This window comes from Anticarsia gemmatalis, chromosome 28 (assembly GCF_050436995.1).
Source record: "Anticarsia gemmatalis isolate Benzon Research Colony breed Stoneville strain chromosome 28, ilAntGemm2 primary, whole genome shotgun sequence".
Classification (NCBI taxonomy): Eukaryota; Metazoa; Arthropoda; class Insecta; order Lepidoptera; family Erebidae; genus Anticarsia; species Anticarsia gemmatalis.
The window spans coordinates 5,855,695-5,874,360 of record NC_134772.1 but is presented as its reverse complement, the minus strand read 5'-3'; the positions used below and the strand labels follow the sequence as shown (position 1 = coordinate 5,874,360).

General features: G+C 35.4%; 1 protein-coding gene across 2 annotated transcripts in view; it reads left to right on the top strand.

Annotated features, from left to right (window-relative positions):
- emp (epithelial membrane protein) overlaps positions 1-18,666 on the top strand; it is a 110,757-nt gene that overhangs the window by 59,033 nt on the left and 33,058 nt on the right. Inside the window, exons 1-2 of one of the 2 annotated variants that reach the window (XM_076132676.1) lie at positions 4,052-4,208; positions 16,530-16,621. In XM_076132676.1, coding sequence (XP_075988791.1) covers positions 4,151-4,208; positions 16,530-16,621 — 150 coding nt within the window. In that variant the 5' untranslated portion in view covers positions 4,052-4,150. Of the gene's footprint in view, positions 1-4,051; positions 4,209-16,529; positions 16,622-18,666 lie in introns of those variants that run through there. The other variant, XM_076132675.1, reaches the window with a different exon arrangement.

Genomic DNA, 18,666 nt, shown 5'->3' with positions numbered 1-18,666 from the left:
GTTTGATATTGGCGCGAGCGCGCCACGCGGGCCGCGCGCGACGCCGCTAGCTCGCCCGCGACTTAGACCGCGCGAACGGTTTGTACGTGAACACTTCGGTACATCGCCATATGTTTGATATTTCGCGACCGCGCCCGCCACCGCGCCCGCGAGTCAACGTGAATGAGCACTTAGTGGTTGACGGTTCGAACCCGAGGCAACACACCAATGACTTTTCCAAGTTATGTGTGTATCCATTCTAATGTTATAAATGCGAAAGAAACTCTGTCTGTCTGTTAGTCATTTGGTATGGAGATATTTTGATACCCGAGAAAGGACATAAGCTACTTTTTACCCCGGGAAAATGACGCATTCCAATGGGAAAATTTAGGTGGCGGACGAAGTCGCGGGTAAAAGCTAGTTAGAAATAATTATCTCTTGTTATAACGGTGAAGAAAAACCCCGTAATGAAACATTGCATGCCTGAGAGTTCTTTAGAATTGTTCTTGAAGTTATGCAAAGTCCCCAACCTGCAATTGGCCAGCGTGGTGGACTCAAGGCCTAACCCCTCGCTCATTCCGGGAGGAGACCCTTACCTAGTAGTGAGACAATAACGGATTATAAAAGAAACAAAGGCTACTTATTATTTCGTAAAATCTAATTTAAAGTCTTTTAAAATTACTCATTTAGTACATATACTCAGAAAAGATCCTAAGATTTGGGTTTCCCCTCAACGTACAAATATTTGTTTCCAAACCAAATAGTATGTGCCAAAGATGTTTACTTAAGATAAATTTAGCTTTAAAGGGCCTTGAACGTTTACTAAGGCTCTCAAGCTCACCGGTAATCAGTGAGTTAAGTAACTTGTACATTACATAGATGTAGGTGCAGTGTTTGAGCTGAGCGTCTCCGTGATACAAGTCACGCTTGTTGTTTAACATAACAACAGTTCACCACAAACGTACCAACTACTTTGACACTAGGTTGTACACTAACTTATAATTAGGTACATGAAAATCCATATAATTGTTTATACCATTAAAGAAGTATGAATGTATAGTAGTCCGGAGTTTGGTAACGTGCCCGGTATATGACAGACTCGCCCCCTATTACATGGGACTAACATTGTTAATGGCGAAACGTGTGTATTATACACTAATATACACCTCTGTCTACACTTTCGCGTATGTAAGGCATGTTATATATAAGTAACTAGCTGACCCGCGCAACTCCGCTTGCGTCACATAAGACAGAATAGGTCATAATTTTCCCCGTTTATGTATTTTTTTACAAAACTGGTACTCTGCTCCTATTGGTCGTAGCGTGATGATATATAGCCTATAGCCTTTCTCGATAAATGGGCTATTTAACACTGAAATAATTTTTAAATTGGACCAGTAGTTCCTGAGATTAGCGCGTTCAAACAAACACACAATCAAACAAACTCTTCAGCTTTATAATATTAGTATAGATTGATAAAGTTTGAGTACTAAAGATAATTTCTTTTCAGCCTTGCACTTTCCAAATGAGGTATTAAATTCATCAATGTAAGGATTACATTGAACTATAAAATAAATTGTATAAACCTTTTATGTCAGTATTTATAGGTCATTGTTAAAAGTTATTTAAACTGTAGGAAATGTTCTTGAAATTTTTAAAAGTCGTCATCTTCCTTATTGACCGTGGCGCACTGGTTAAAGTAGTTAGCTCGTATTACCACTACGTAAAGAGGTCTTGGGTTCAATTCCCGTAAGAAACAAATGTTATAAACTTACCCTTTGATTCATAAAAATATATAAAGTTATGAAAGGCTTATAAAGAGTTTTGTTTCTTTCACTCCTCAGCGGCATGAAAAATATAAAACATGTTTTAGTAGCTTTTTAACTAAAATAGGTTTATAGTGTGTTTATGAATAAGAGGGTTTGACTACGGTCTGGGTGGTAGTTTATACGACTGATCTAGAGATCTCGAGTTCGGTTCCCCGGTCAGTCAAATGGGTTTATTATGGTTTTTTTTATTCCTATTATATTATTTTCAATAGTAGCTCCGAGATCTGGTATATATCAATAGACTCGCCCCCTATTACATGAGACTAACATTATTAATGGCGATAAGTGAGCGTATCACACTCTTTTGTCTACACCTTCGAGTATAACAGGCCTTCTTTGGTCTCTAGAGACAGAGACTCTCTACCTACCCCCATGGGACAGGGGCGTGAATATTTTGTGTATATGTATGTATCTCTGTAAAGTAATATTTTATCAAAACAAGAGCAAGGAAGTACAGTCACGGCATGAGTCATTGTGATTCACTTCCATTGTCAATTGTCAATACAATTAACTGATTACGAATCATTATTTTGTATAATTTGTCTAATTGCCATTGTTTAGAATTAATTAATGTGTAATAGGGCTTTATTTTAAAAAGAAACTCGTGGCTAAGTAACAACAGCTCGATCGATCGCTCAGGTTAAGCTACGCTTGATTAGGTTGCTCTGTGGATGGGTGACTATTCCATACATACAAGTTCCTCCACATTTAGGAAGGCAAGGTAAATTGTGGATCCCGGTTGTCATTTTCGAAGATCTTTGACATTCGTTGCCAGTCAGAAGCCTGAAAGTCTGACAACCAGTCTTACCGAAGGGTATCGTGTTATAACCCAAGTAACTGTGTTGTGGAGGTCCTATAGGCAGTCGCTCCATGTAACATGCTGGTATTCAGCTGCATTCTGTGAGACTGGAAGCCGAATAAATGGACTATTTATTACGAAATATTTTTCAATTCGAGTCAGTAGTTTTTAAGATTGGCGCGATCAAAGAACATACTTTTTAGCGGTATATTATTGATAGAATAGATACTTTCAAGCTTATATTCGGCTAGGAAGACATTACCCCATGACGTCATAGTATCTTGCTGTACATAATCTTTATATATATAATTCTTCTGTAAATGTGTATTTCACTGAACTTCTCTTAAACGACTGGACCGATTTTGATGAAATTTTGTGAGCATATTGAGTAGGTCTGAGAATCGGCCAACATTTATTTTTCATACCCTTAAGTGACAATATTTTTTTTTAAATTTACATGGCAAAACAACGTTTGCCGGGTCAGCTAGTAGTAAAGTAAATCATTATGTAATTGTACACCTGTCTTTACACATAACGAGTAATCAAGTATTTATTTATGCATTCTGTACTAACTAGTAAACGGCTAGAATAACTAAACAAGCCATTATAATTATCATGACAAAGTTTAAAGACTTTTTTTCGCAGAAATTTCTAAATTGATTGTTGAAATTAAAACGCATTAGCTTCTCCTAGCTACTAAAGTATGTACGCGGTGAAAATTTCCTTTATATTAAATCGTATTTATTACATTAATCTTAATTACTAAAGACTGAAACATTTTATTAGCCACTCATTTGATACCAACGAATTTCTAAACTAAATTCGTATTCCTATACTAAAAATACCTGACCCGGGAAACGTTGGTTTACCATATAAAAAAAATTGTGTCACTTAGGTGTATGAAAAATAGGTGTTGGCAGATTCTCAGTTCTACTCAATATGCTCACAAAATTTCATGAGAATCAGTCAAGCCGTTTCGGAGGAGTATGGCAACGAAAACTGTGACGCGAGATTTTTATATATTAGATGTATTTTTGATAGTTCATACAGAGAAGTTGATATAACTGGTAGTCATTTACCCTATTGTGTTAAGTAAACAAAAAGTACCTGAACATTACCTTCTTCTTCGTATGGTTAGTGGTCAACCTAGTATCAAAGTTGTTCAAGCCCGAAAGGCCTTTGACATGGCTTAACGACTGTTATCGTAGTAGACAACAACCGGGACCAACTTTAAACGTACCCTCCGAAACACGGAGCCGCCCAGTCCAAATACCACTAAGCGGTCACCCATCTATAGAGTGACCGCGCCAAGGGTTGGTTAACCTACAGATCGTTTACCGACCGGTGAGCGCAACTGGCTATGGGCGCGAACATTACCGACAATTGTCGAACGGAACTCTAAAAAAATTTGCAATCAAAGCGTAAAACTCTGCGGCACTCGCGCGCTCGGCGCAGTCACTCGGTCCCATTCGTTCGAGATGCGACACTGACAATAAACGTTGCTAAATTTGTAAATTTACAGTAATATTTATTCATTTAAATCATGGCCATCAGACAAATAGGACGCATGGTGGACTATATCAAGTCAAATAGAAAAATAAGTGAGTTTTTCCATAAAAATTTTGTGCTGTGTTCGTGTGTGTCAAAAGTGATTTTTTTTCGTAAATGTTGTGTCAATCGCTGAGATTGAGTAATCGTGCTTTTTTGGTTTATTTCGCGATAATTGAGGTTTTTGTTTTTATTTAAAAGTGCTGTTTATTTCACGGGGTAATTGTGTTAAGGAATTGCGTTATCGATTTCTAAATAAGTAATTACTAAGTGAAACTGGAATTTCTACGTATTTTATCAACTATTAGGACTTGAAATACTGAAAATAAGTGCCTTATAAAAGAAAATACTTTGAGGAAGAACAACCCTTAACTGTGTAAAGTTGGGGATGAAAAATTTTGTATATTAGGACTATATAACTGATTGAAATTTTGGAAATAGGTGCCTTGTGTAGTTTAGCCAACCATATTCTTAGAAAATATTTTTTGGCAATTTCAACCCTTACCGGTATCAAATAGGGGATGAAATCTTTATATATATTTTAAACTTTATTTGCTTTTGAAAATAAGTTAATAATAGAAATAGCAATCTTTGACTCCGGGTTACTACAAAGATATTTGTTTCATTTTTATTTCGTAAAACGTTTTTTCGTAGACTTCAGTCTGTCCTAAAAGTCAGTCAAATATATCAGCCTGAAACTCCAGATCAATATCGAAATATTTCTGAAATCATGGTCGAATATTGACGCTTATGATAGTCGTAACAATTATTGAATCTACCACTAGCTAAATAGAGCATTATGAGAAGAGCTAGCAACGAACTCACGGCCATTTTTTTTACCAAGACTGTCCTACTGCTGGGCAAGGGTCTCCTCCCAAACTAGAAAGAGGTTAGACCTTTGGAAAACACAATATCATGTCTGTTATACCTAAAGGTATAGGTAAAGGTGTATGGAATAAAATGTTCACAATGTTAGTCCCATGTCATAGGGGACGAGTCTATTGCCATTATTTTTCAATCGCCAATAAAATCGAGTGATATAGTCCGATAACCTACTAGAGACCTCAAGGATGCAAGATTTATCTAGATTATAATCAATAATTCTGTGTATTTCCAAAATAAATTATGTGTATGAAACAGGTGACGTCAGCTGTATAAGTCTGCGGGTCACTGATGTTCTACATTCTGTATGTTGTATACCTCCAGCCGCGAACCTTGCATACAACACTCTCTACTAAATTGTTGAAATATAGTAATTTCTAGTTTTACAAAAGTATCACGGATTTTAGTGTTCTATGTCCGAAACGGGTATATAACAGTAAAATGTTTAAAAACTGGATATAAAACCAGTTTTACTTAATAACAACTTTTAAAATAAACTACTGCGGTCGAAAATTAAGACAAAATCTTTTTTAAAACTTTCAAAAAATATACTTATATTTATTTTTCGAAAACTAGTTGCAATACTTATGTTTTTTTTTATATTGTGTATCTTTATACATTGTCTCATGTATAACAACATGTATGTATGTGAATGAAGCAAGGGAAGTTTGTAAGGATCGTACCAAGTGACGTTCTTTGGTCTTTGCCTATGTATGTGTTTCTCCCAAAATAGATTACTTTTCCAAGTGATCTGTGTATTTAGAAATAATTGTCACTTGTTATAACATTGTGATTTATTATGATAATCGGAAGGCACTTTAAATTGTGGGTCACGGCTGTCATATTCAAAGATCTTTGACAGTCGTTAACAGTAGTCAGAAGCTTGAATCTAACAACCAGTCTTACTTAGTATCGTGTTATAACCCAGGTAACTGTGTTGTGGAGGTCCGATAGACAGTCGCTTCTTGTATAATTTTTGCCCACCAAATACTATTGTTTTTAAGTCCCACGTTTTGCCCAACAGTGGACTTTTGACCTACTTATCTAGTTTGCATTTAGTCTTTAATAGCAGGTAAAAGTGGGCCAAGTTATAAAAGTTGATCAGCCAAGCGTGAATCCTAAGTTTTACAACATTTTAAATAATATTTTATTTAACTTATATACTATAGTAATAAATATATGTATATAGAGTTCTTTGTTTGTTATTCTTTATAAATAATGACCATGTTATATAAAGAATATTACAGAGAATTTAAATGCGAAAGTTTTGTAATTTGTTACTATTTAACTCAAGAACTATTGAATGGATTTTGATGAAATTTGGCTTATACATAGCTTGTGATCTATGGCTTACACATGAAAACTTTAAACAATAGTTTTCTTATACATTATCCGGTAAAAATACAAAATGATTTCTGAAATGAAAATCTCTGAAGATTGTTCAAAATAAATATTATCACGACTTATAATAAAAACAGGCAATTTAATTCAAAATAACTATCTTTATTTCGTAAATTAGTATTTAAAAACATCTCTAAGTTACTAACTTGACAAAATGACTAATGTATTTACCATAACTTCTGAGAATTACAACTTATGAGTAATTTAACTTGTCAATATAAGACGTCACTTCCGACAGTTTACTTACTAATAAACGTGGTATAAGCTCTGATTAGTTATACAGTGTTTTGTTAGACTGTATATTCCCTAAATATTTTCTATTAATCTATAAAAAATGAATTGCTATTCGTTAGTCTCGCTAAAACTCGTGAACGGCTGGACCGATTTGGTTAATTATGGTCTTGAGTTATTTGTGGAAGTGTAAAAGGTGAATAAATTTGAAAAAGCGCGGTATTAAATAAAAACAAGCGTGAGTGGAGCTGCGCAAGTCAGCCAGTACTTAATATATAGCTGAAGAGTTTGTTTGTTGGAACACGCTAATCTCTAAGTAATTACTGGCTCCAATTGAAATGTTAGTTAATTGTTGAATATTCCATTTATTGAGAAGGCTATACATAAGGCTATGTAATATCACACTATGACTTACCCCCGATTTCTGAGGTACATTTAGCGGTAGTTTATCTATTCAATAGCGTTAAACTCATATAAAAAACGCTATTGAATAGATAAACTACCGCTAAATGTACTTAGAAACCGGGGGTTATAGGCGTGGAAATCGCTTAGCTAGGATATTATAAGCTTAAAATATAGCGTTCTTTCGTTATATTAGTATAGATTAGTTTCTAGAAATAAAGGCACTTTAAAGTTCATAAGTTCACAGTCCAAAGTCCAACTTAAGCTTATATAATTACATTCGAGTTGTATGACGCAAATGTATGAAAAAAAACCGACATCATACATTCATTTGAAGAGGTTTGTATGTATTTTATTAACGTAATAACGTTTTTGTATGAAACCACAGTATGTTATAATATATATATAATTTATATAGCTATGTATACTAATATTATAAATGCGAAAGATTTTTGATAGATGTTTGTTACGCGTTTACGCAAAAACTACTCAACGGATTTTAATGAAATTTGGTACACATATAGTTTATAACCTGTATAAAAACATAGAATACTTTTTATCCCGGAAGATTTTCCGGGATAAAAAGTTTTCACACGGATAAAGTCGTCGGCAGAAACTAGGCATTTTAAATGCAAAATTGATTCGTGAATATGTTCGATATTCTTTTACGCAAAAACTAGTAGACGGATTATGAAAAAAATGGCATACGTATAGTTTATAACTTGTTATAACACATATGATACTTTTTACAGGCAGAAGTGAGGTAATTAAAAAAGTACTTTGATTAAAACTAATCGTGCCTTACAAACTATTGAACCGATTTTAAATATTGTTTCACTAATATAAAGGTAGGTTATTCTTTAATAATATATAATACTTTTTATTACAAAAATTGTCGGCTAATCATGAAATCAATAACTTAATTACAAGATATGCTATTCTCGGGTCATCACAATGGTGCTCACTACGTCATAATCAAAAGAATCATGTGAATGTGACAATGTGTAGTGAGTGAGAGACACAGATATAATGACATGACTTAGTGAACACGTTTGTAACAAAGTTTTACCTGTATATAAAATATTTGCAAAAAAACTAATAAATGAAGACTTAGGAATTTGTAATATTTCAATGCCAGTTTTTGTTTTTTAAAACCTTGAAAATGAATTAATATAAAAACTAAGTTCTTTATGATGTACCTACCTTCCGTAAGTCTTATGTCAAACATTTTTGAGTTAATATTTCCTAATTCCTGTATCATATTTAACTGCGCCTGACCTCTCACTGGTCGTGTCGGTTAGCCGTCCCTCCGGACCATGAAAGTAAAGGAATAGAGAGTGTACCTGTGTTTTGTGCACACACTTGGACTCTATAAACAAAGTCCTGCACCGTTAGCGGGTTTCAAGAAATCGGCCAGGACGACATTCATATATCATATTTACACTATCTTTTACTGTAATTTTAACCGCGTGAAAAGATTTCCCGGGGTAAAAAGTATCCTATGTGTCAATACAGGGTATGGTTAGTATAGGTTGTTGAGATCCGATAGACAGTCGCTCCATGTAAAATACTAGTATTTAGCTGCATCTGGTAAGACTGGAAGCCGACTCCAACATAGTTGGAAGAAAGGCTGGTATATAGCATAAATAGCTGCTGTCGCATTATAATATTAGTATGATATCACATTCGCTACAAAGATAATAATCAAAATATCATGAACGTGTGTTGACAATAACCGGCGGCGGCCATGTTGTTATACGTGCTAATATGTTTATGTGTGTTGCTCACGTTCGATTTGATTCAGCTGGTTTGATACTTCCGTGGTAAAGATGACATAATCAAAATCTAAATCAAATCATTTATTAATTAAGGTCAAATATTGACACTTATGATAGTCGTTACAATTACTGAATCTACCACTAGCTCGGAAAGGGGGTAGTGCCTTATGAGAAGAGCTAGCGAGACATACATACATATACGCTTGTTATACCCGAAAATGTAGGCAGCATTGTAAGAAATATATCTACTTTTTATCATTTTCGTAGATTTTTTTCGTTTAAAAAGACAACTCCCGCACTAAGAATCGCTCTTGTGTCGCGGGGACTTTTACAAACATACAAACAACGAACACAAAGTACAGCCACACCCGAAACAATTATTTGGGGATCGCACAAATAATTCGAACCCACCACCTCCCGACGCAATGGTAGCAGCGTGGCGACCTAAACCACTGCGCCACGGAGGCAGTCAAAATCTTGTACATACATAAAATCGCGCCTATTATAAATAAATATGTAGGTAGAGGTGTATGAAATACACGCACGTTTCGCCATTAACAATGTTAGTTCCATGTAATAGGGGGCGAGTCTGTCGTATACCGGGCACGTTACCAAACTCCGGACTACTATTAAAAATGATATACATAAGAGAAATACCAACAGCACTTTGTCCGACCTGGGAATAGAAGCCATGACTTCAAGATTAACTGTCGTATTCACTACCGACCGCGCCACAGAGGCAGTAAACGAAATTAAATACAAAAACTTGTTTTAAAGTCTCATATAAAGATTTAACTTGAGATAAAAAGTATACACTTTCTCCATCTTACAATGAAATTGAAATGATGACGTACTCTTAAAATTACAGTCATGCCTTGTTGAACCCGTTTCTTTCAAGGTCTTTGAAAGGAAAGAAAAAGTCCTTTTTGACACTTGTTTTGCTGTATACACAAGTGGTCGCAGGTTCGAACCCGAGGCAAGACACCAATGACTTTTCGAAGTTATGTGTGTATTAGAAATAATTATCACATGCTCCAACGGTGAAGGAAAACATCGTGAGGAAATGCCTAAAATTTGTTTAATACATTTATTGAGGGCATGCAAAGTCCCCAACCCGCACTTGGCCAGCGTGGTGGACTCAAGGCCTAAACCCTCCCTCATTACGGGAGGAGAGCCTTGCCCAGCAGTGGGACATTAATGGGTTAAATTTATTTATTTATTTATTATTGCTGTACATATATATATCCATGGTATATGAGATGATCTCGTGTAACTAAAAACAGCCGCATGGATCGATCTCTTGAAAGGCACGTTAATTTGTGGCTCCTGGCTGTCATTTTCAAAGATCTTTGACAGTCGTTAACAGTAGTCAGAAGCTTGAAAGTCTGACAACCAGTCTTAATTACTATCGTGTTATAACCCAGGTAACTGTGTTGTGGAGGTCAGATAGTTCCATGTAAAAATACTAATTATAAGGTCTTGTAACCAGCGTTCCTATATGGCAAACGTTTTCGGGTCTGATTGTACTTTGTGTCCGTTGTTTGTATGTTTGTAAAAGTCCCCGCGACACAAGAGCAATTCTTAGTGCGGGAGTTGTCTTTAAAAGAAACCCGATACAACAGTCGTTCTCATTACCTTCGCCTCATAGTATATTATCTAATTAGTTACAAATTTCTCTAGAACTCGTTTATATAAGTAATTAAGAACTGAATACATAAACTAATTATCTATTTACTTAATTTCATTGTTGCGTCATTTAGTTAATAAGACTTTTATTACCCAATGTCTAAGAATACAATACTTTTTTAAATATAACTTTATACTAAACTAACATTTGCAGGCGATTTCGTCCGCGACAAAATTATTGGCCTTAAAGTACTTCTTATGTTTATCAAATTAAATTTTATAGAAATTCGTTCAGTAGTTTTCGCGTGAAAGAGTAAGAAAATCACAAAATTTCACGTTACAATATTTATTAGTAAAACAAGCTTCTACTGAAAGATTTCCTATAGTAAACAGTATCCTATAATCCAGATTCTAAACTACTTATGTGCAAAATTTCATGAAAATCTATTCAGTAGTTTTTGCGTGAAATAGTAACAAACATGATATAATATCTGGTCTCTGCCTACCCTTATAGGAAAGAAGCGCGATTTTATGTATGTATGTATGTATGTATTTATGTATGTAGTAACAAACATACATACATACAAACTTTCGCATTTATAATATTAGTAGGATTATAATGACATATATCATGAATACCGACAAAATACGTCAAGCGTGAATCGTCCACATTATATGGTAAATGTAGCTTATTATATACCATATCTTTTAGATCCATCGGCATAGATATTTTAAATGACATTATTATATATCTATTATACTAGATAATATATACCAATGACTTTACCAAGTGATGTGTGTATTAGAAATAATGATCACTTGTTATAACGGTGAAGGAAAACATCGTGATGAAAAACATGCCTGAGAGTAGTTTAAGACAGTTCTTGAAGGATTGGTCAGCGTGGTGGACTCAAAGCTTGACCCCTTCCTCACTCCAATAAAAGACAAGAATGGTGGCTTTTTAAGTCTTTGAAAACAATAAATTGTTTTAGAAACTTACATACATAAAATCACATTTTCCCATAGGAGTAGCCAGAGACCAAATAACGTCACTTGGTCCTTACAAACGTCCCTTGCCTCATTCACATACATACATGTTGTCATACAGGACCGTCGGTTACGAGTAGCACCTGACCTTTTTGCAAGACATCACCAATACGATCTGTGTATGGCTATTTCTAACGTTTATATTTTTTTTATTATATGATATCCTTATATACATACATGTTGCCATACACAGAACAATAAAACAATAATGGGCCGGCCAATAAAACAATTCGGTCAAAGTCGTTCTTACGCAAGATTTCGTGTTATTTTTAATTAAATCGCTCCATAAACTTTCTATGTAATAACTGACACCTTAAATTATTATGGTTATGTCTAAAAACTAAGAAAATACTGTCTTTATTGAGTATTCGAAGTTATTATTTTTACTGTCTTTGTTTATTGGTCAAGTTGCGCTCATCGGTCGGTAAAGTATCTGTGGGTCACACAAGCCTTGGCGCGGTCATTCCATAGATGGGTGGCCTTATTCGAACTGAGCGTCTTCGTGCTGCCGAGGGCAAGTTAAATATTGTCCCGGTTGTTGTCAACTAAGCCCTGTCAAAGGCCTCCAAGGCGGCTTTAACATCTTTGAAACTAGAAGACTAATAAAAAAGTAAAAAAGTGTTCAACCTAGTGTCAAAGTAGTTGGTACGTTTGTCGTGAACTGTTGTTATGTTAAACAACAAGCGTGACTTGTATCACGGAGACGCTCAGCTCAAACACTGCACCTACATCTATGTAATGTACTAGTTACTTAACACACTGATCGTTTACCGACCCGTGAGCGATACTATGAGTACTTCATTTTAGCTCAAGTCCTAGTATTCTAGTAATACCTAAAATATAAGTGAATGGCACGAACGGCCTAGATTCTAGTGCACCTAAGTTAGAACCTAGACTAGTTTCAAACTTGTTTAGTACTTATTAACATAGTTGTGCTAAACAGTCACTTTTAAAAGGGTAAGCTGTGTGGCGATAACTTGCTATTGACTAGCGAAAAATTTTCTTACGCTCTTATGCCCGGTTTCTGAGGCACATTTAGCGGTAGTTTATCTATTCAAACTGTTTTTCTTTATATGAACTATTAGCTGACCCGCGCAACTTCGCTTGCGTCCAATAAGAGAGAATGGGTGAAATTTTTCCCCGTTTTTGTAACATTTTTTACTGGTACTCTGCTCCTTTTGGTCGTAGCGTGATGATATATAGCCTATGTCCTTTGTCATGCAAATTGGTTCAGTAGTTTAGGCGTGATTGAGAAGCAGACAGACAGACAGAGTTACTTTCGCATTTATAATATTAGTATGGATTAAAGTTATATTTAACTAGCTTTTACCCGCGACTTCGTCCACCACCTGAATTTTCCCATAGGAATGCGTCATTTTCCCAGGATAAAAGTAGCCTATGTCCTTTCTCGGATATCAAAATATTTCCATACCAAAGTTCGTGCAAATTGTTTCAGTAGTTTAGAAGTGATTGTCTTTTAGACAGACATAGTTACTTTCGCATTTATAATATTAAGTATGGATTTATAAATACGCTATTGAATAGATAAACTACTGCTCAATGTACCTCAGAAACCGGGGGTTAGTGTATTTTCGATTCTATTTGAACCCATTACTGTCCCACTGCTGGGCAAATTAATGATAGAGCTGACCAAGTTTGTAACTTTTAATCATATAAGGCTTCAATCACGATGCTTTCTTTCATTTTTAAATCAAGTTATAATTAGTAATTTATTATTGCCTCGGGTTTGAACCCTCAACTACATGAGCGAAAGGCAAAATAATGTTTAAGCCACTCGGATATCACAGCTATAACCAAAAAAAATGCTCTTTAAATTTAATACAAAATTGTTCCACAATAAACCGACTCTCACTTGACGGTACACTATAACATTCAAATGACATAACGATAATGTTACCCTTATTAAAAATAAATTTGTGAAATATCTCTTTTTTGCGTGCTTATAACTTGCAACATTATGATAGTCGATTACTTGTTATAATAATTTGCGGTTAGTTTAAATAAATTTATCTTTATAAGTATGTATTTAGAAGTATATAAGTATGTTTATTAGTTATCTGGTTACAGTACAAGCTCTGCATAGTTTGGAATCAAAAGACCGTGTGTGAGTTGTACAATTATATTTATTACTAGCTGACCCGTGCAACTTCGCTTGCGTTACATAAGAGAGAATGGGTCAAATATTCCCCGTTTTTGTAACATTTTTCAATCGTTCTCCGCTTCTATTGGTCGTAGCGTGATGATATATAGCCTATAGCTTTCCTCGATAAATGGGCTATCTAACACTGAAAGAATTTTTCAAATCGGACCAGTAGTTCTTGAGATTAACGCGTTCAAACAAAAAAACAAATTCTTCAGCTTTATAATATTAGTATAGATTTGGTGACACTACAAGCTCTGCTTAGTTTGAAATCAAATGACTATGTGTGAGTTGTACAATGATATTTATTATTTATTTATCTTTAGTCTTTGATAGAGCTATGAAAATAATTCTCCCTCTCTCATTACGAGAGGAGACCCTTGCCTACTAGTTATACAGACTTGAATACATACCTCAGTCTATGTACAACGGCAAGCCAGGAAGGTTCGCGTTACATCAACAAGATCGCTTGTCATAACTGCGGTCGTGTTTACCAAATATTATCGCGTTACGCTTTTGTTAGCTTCCTTGTATGAACCGTTTGTGTACGAATATAATGTTTTTATAACATCTACATTGTTACCGAACTTGTATAATTCAACTAGCTGACCCAAGCAACTTCGCTTGCGTCACATAAGAGAGAATGGGTCATAATTTTCCCCGTTTTTGTAACATTTTTCGTTGCTACTCTGCTCCTAATGGCCGTAGCGTGATGTTATATAGCCTACAGCCTTTCTCGATAAATGGGCTATTTTACACTGAAATAATTTTTCTAATCGGACCAGTAGTTCCTGAGTTTAGCGCGTTCAAACAAACAAACTCTTCAGCTTTATAATATTAGTATAGAGTATAGATGTGTCTCCGTGGCGCAGTGGTTTAGGTCGCCACGCCGATATAATTGCGTCGGGAGGTCGTGGGTCCCATTCTCACATGGGACAATTATTTGTGCGATCCATAAATAATTGTTTTGGATCTGGAAACAAGCTATTCAAGAGAAATTCTTAGTGCGGGAGTAGTCTTTTAAAAACATATTTTAATTTAAATAGACTAATAAATATGATTAAACAAATAAATGGTAACGCCGAGAAGGGACGCCATAGAAAGATACACAGATCATATCGGTGATGTCTTGAAAAAAGGTCAGGTGCTACTCGTAACCGACGGTCCTGTATGACAACATGTATGTATGTGAATGAAGCAAGGGAAGTTTGTAAGGATCGTACCAAGTGACGTTATCTGGTCTCTGAATACCGCTATGCGAAGAAGGCATATTCTTATTATCACATGCTAGTAGGTGCTCCCAACATACGGTATGATCAGAGACTAATAAATAACCTAGCTATATTCATTTTCCATTGACGCTTAGTCTATATCGCTGATTGTCGGCAGCTCCTCGCATGATCAATTATTGTATCAACCACATTGTAAAACTTTTGGCGATTGAAAAGAGTCTGTGTGAGTTTGTTGCTAGCTCTTCTTATACTCTACTCCCTTTCCGAGCTAGTGGTAGATTCAGTAATTGTAACGACTATCATAAGTGTCAATATTTGACCTAAATGAATAAATGATTTGATTTTGATTTTGCACGTAATTGTTACGGGCCGGACCGAGGCAGATCGCTTACGAGTCCACAGAAAAAATATTATTTTATATTTTCTTTGTTCAACTCACACAGTCATCTGATTACAATCTAAGTTTCCTTTTACCCTTTTTTAATATTACCTTTATTTTCTTAATAAGATTTATTGTTGTTTTTGTTACTTTTTAAGTGCACAGTTGCACACAGTAAATTATTAAAATTAAATTGTGATAAATATATTGTCATTTTAAAAGAGCAAGCCATGAGTTTCTAGCCGTTTCTTCTCACGAGCTTTTCCGGAATTTTGTACGAGAGTTTACGAAATAAAGGAATTAATTGCTTTTTAATTCAAAACTTAGCAGAGCTTGTACTGTAACCGGACTACAGATAAACATGTATACTAGCTGACCCGGCAAACGTCGTTTTGCCATATAATAAAAAAAGTGTCACTTAGGGGTATGAAAAATAGATGTTGGCCGATTCTCAGTCCCACTCAATATGCTCACAAAATTTCATGAGAATCGGTCAAGCCGTTTCGGAGGAGTATGGCAACGAAAACTGTGACGCGAGAGTTTTATATATTAGATACATAAATATATATACATTCTATGTCTGTAAATCACGTCGAAATCTCAGAAACCGCTTCACAATTCGAAAGTGCCGTAGCATAGTTTCATAACGCATTTAAATGTCAAATTGTATAAGAGTACGAATATGACGCGTCTTTATATTTCATATTTATTATAATATTTCATGTCGGCAACCTCGTTAGAAGCGAGGTTAATGTAGTGTAATATATTTTAAGTTTAGTGTTATTTTATATAAATTTGCAAATAAAATGTGGCCAATAGCGTAGTTGATTTTAACGAAAAATTATTAAACTCGTACTCGTAAAAGGTTCATCTAAAATGCTCAGACTGTGTAATTTTTTTTCGTAAATAATGTTGATATTGTAATTATTACAGACTGAAACATTTTATTAGACACTCATTTGATACCAACTTCGCTTGCGTCACATAAGAGAGAATGGGTCAAAATTTTCCCCTTTTTTGTAACATTTTTTACTGGTACTCTGCTCCTATTGGTCGTAGCGTGATAATATATATATATAGCTTATAGCCTTCCTCGATAAATAGGCTATCTAAGACTGAAAGAATTTTTCAAATCAGACTAGTAGTTCTTGAGATTAGTGCGTTCAAACAAACAAACTCTTCAGCTTTATAATATTAGTATAGATTGATTAAATATTGTATTATCTCGCTTGCAGGGTTCGTGCTGGCATCAGCAGTAGTGCTACTACTATGCGGTATCGTGTGCGCCATATTCCTCGGCACGTGGGTCCGGATGTTCATAGACCATGTGAGTATTATGTTTTACTTTATATTTATTTATTTACCATACATTTACATCTCTTATTACAGCCGCAAAGACTTATGTGATAGGGAAGTTACAATAAATTATTACACAACATTACACTGTTTGTTTGTCGTATGGTTAGTGGTCAACCTAGTATCAAAGTTGTTCAAGCCCAAAGGCCTTTGACATGGCTTAACGATTGTTATCTTAATTGACAACAACCGGGACCGACGTTTTACGTGCCCTCCGAAGCACGGAGACGCTCAGTTCAATTACCACTATGCGGTCACCCATCTATAGAATGACCGTGCCAACGGTTGCTTAACTCACAGATCGTTTGAGAGCACAACTGTCTATGAGCGCCTAAATTGGCACATGGTACATATACATACATATATACCTCTGCCTTCCCCACATAATAAAAAATAACAGATTTAATTTGTAAATACCTTTGTGCTCGAACAATACGTCGATAAGTATCTATAGCTCAGTGGCGTGAACACATGCCATTGTACACTAACAGGTTTGATGACAAGGTCACAAAGTGTCGAGTTTGACGCTCCGATGTTTAATTACTTGTTTATACACATTTTATTAGTTCTGAGTATTGTAATTTGATATTTAGACAAACAATATCTCTTTTTTTTTTAAGATAACTCGGGCACTAAGAATTGCTCTTGTGTCGCGGGGACTTTTACAAACATACAAACAACGGACAGCAAGTACAACCAGACCCCAAAAAAAATTTTTTATTAATTAATCGCTCTAATAATAGTCCCGTATGGGAATCGAACCCACGACCTCCTGACGCAATGGTAGCGGTGTGGCGACCCAAACCACTGCGCCACGTATGCAGTCCAATGTTTGATTACTTGTTTATACACATTTTATTAGTTCTGAATATTGTAATTTAATAACGATACATCCTAAGTATACTGAGTCAGGTAACAAATTTAGTTATTTTAATTCATTTTATATTAAGATGCATAATTAACCATGATCTTAATGTTAGTGTTAAATTACCGAATAATTATAACGAAAATCAAATCATTTTATATCAAAGGAAGAGGAACATTTTGGCTTCAAATCGTTTTGCTGTAAAACTACTATAATGTCAGTTGATTCATTATAAGGAGGTATCGATATTTTCACTTAAATACGAATAACTATAAGGTAACTGGGTTGCGGAGGACAGATAGACAGTCGCTCCATGTAAAATACTGGTATTCAGCTGCATCCGGTGAGACTGGAAGTGGACTGCAACATAGTTGGAAGAAAGGCTAGACTGACTTTTAACATTTATCACACCTTTTGTACCCGAAGGGGTACGTGCCGTTAATAATGTAAGTCTCAGGTAATAGGGGGCGAGTCACAAACTAAACTCTGGAATACTTTTGAGAAAAATTCTAATATAGTTAGAAAATACCATATAAGACATATGGACAGACGCGGGAAGCGACTTTGCTTAATACTATGTAGTGATAATGATGAGGGATTATTACCCAACATGTTCAATAGAACGCCGGACGCTTTGCAATTGTAGGAAGTTTACACAAGAATGTATGTTTATTAGCAAAGTTACATATTGCCCAGTGAAGCGAGTTTACCTTGACGAACACACACACTCATTTAAACGATCAGTCAGGTAAGTAACCTATGTTAAAGATTGTATTGACTACAGGCAATATTTTTTAACCCATTAATGTCCTACTTCTGGGCAAGGGTCTTCCTCCCGTAATGAGGGGGTGGTTAGGCCTTGACTCCACCACGCTGGTCAAGTGCGGGTTGGGGACTTTGCATGCCCTCAATAAATGTATTTAACAAATTTTAGGCACGCAAGGTTTCCTAACGATGTTTTCGTTCACCGTTGGAGCGTGTGATAATTATTTCTAATACACACATAACTTCGAAAAGTCAGTGTGTTGCCTCAGGTTCGATCCTGCGACCACTTGCGTGGAAGGTACCAACTTATACCACTGAGCTATCACTGCCTATCCAAAAAAATTAGACTATCTGAAATACTTTGTACAAAGGTAACGAAAATAAGG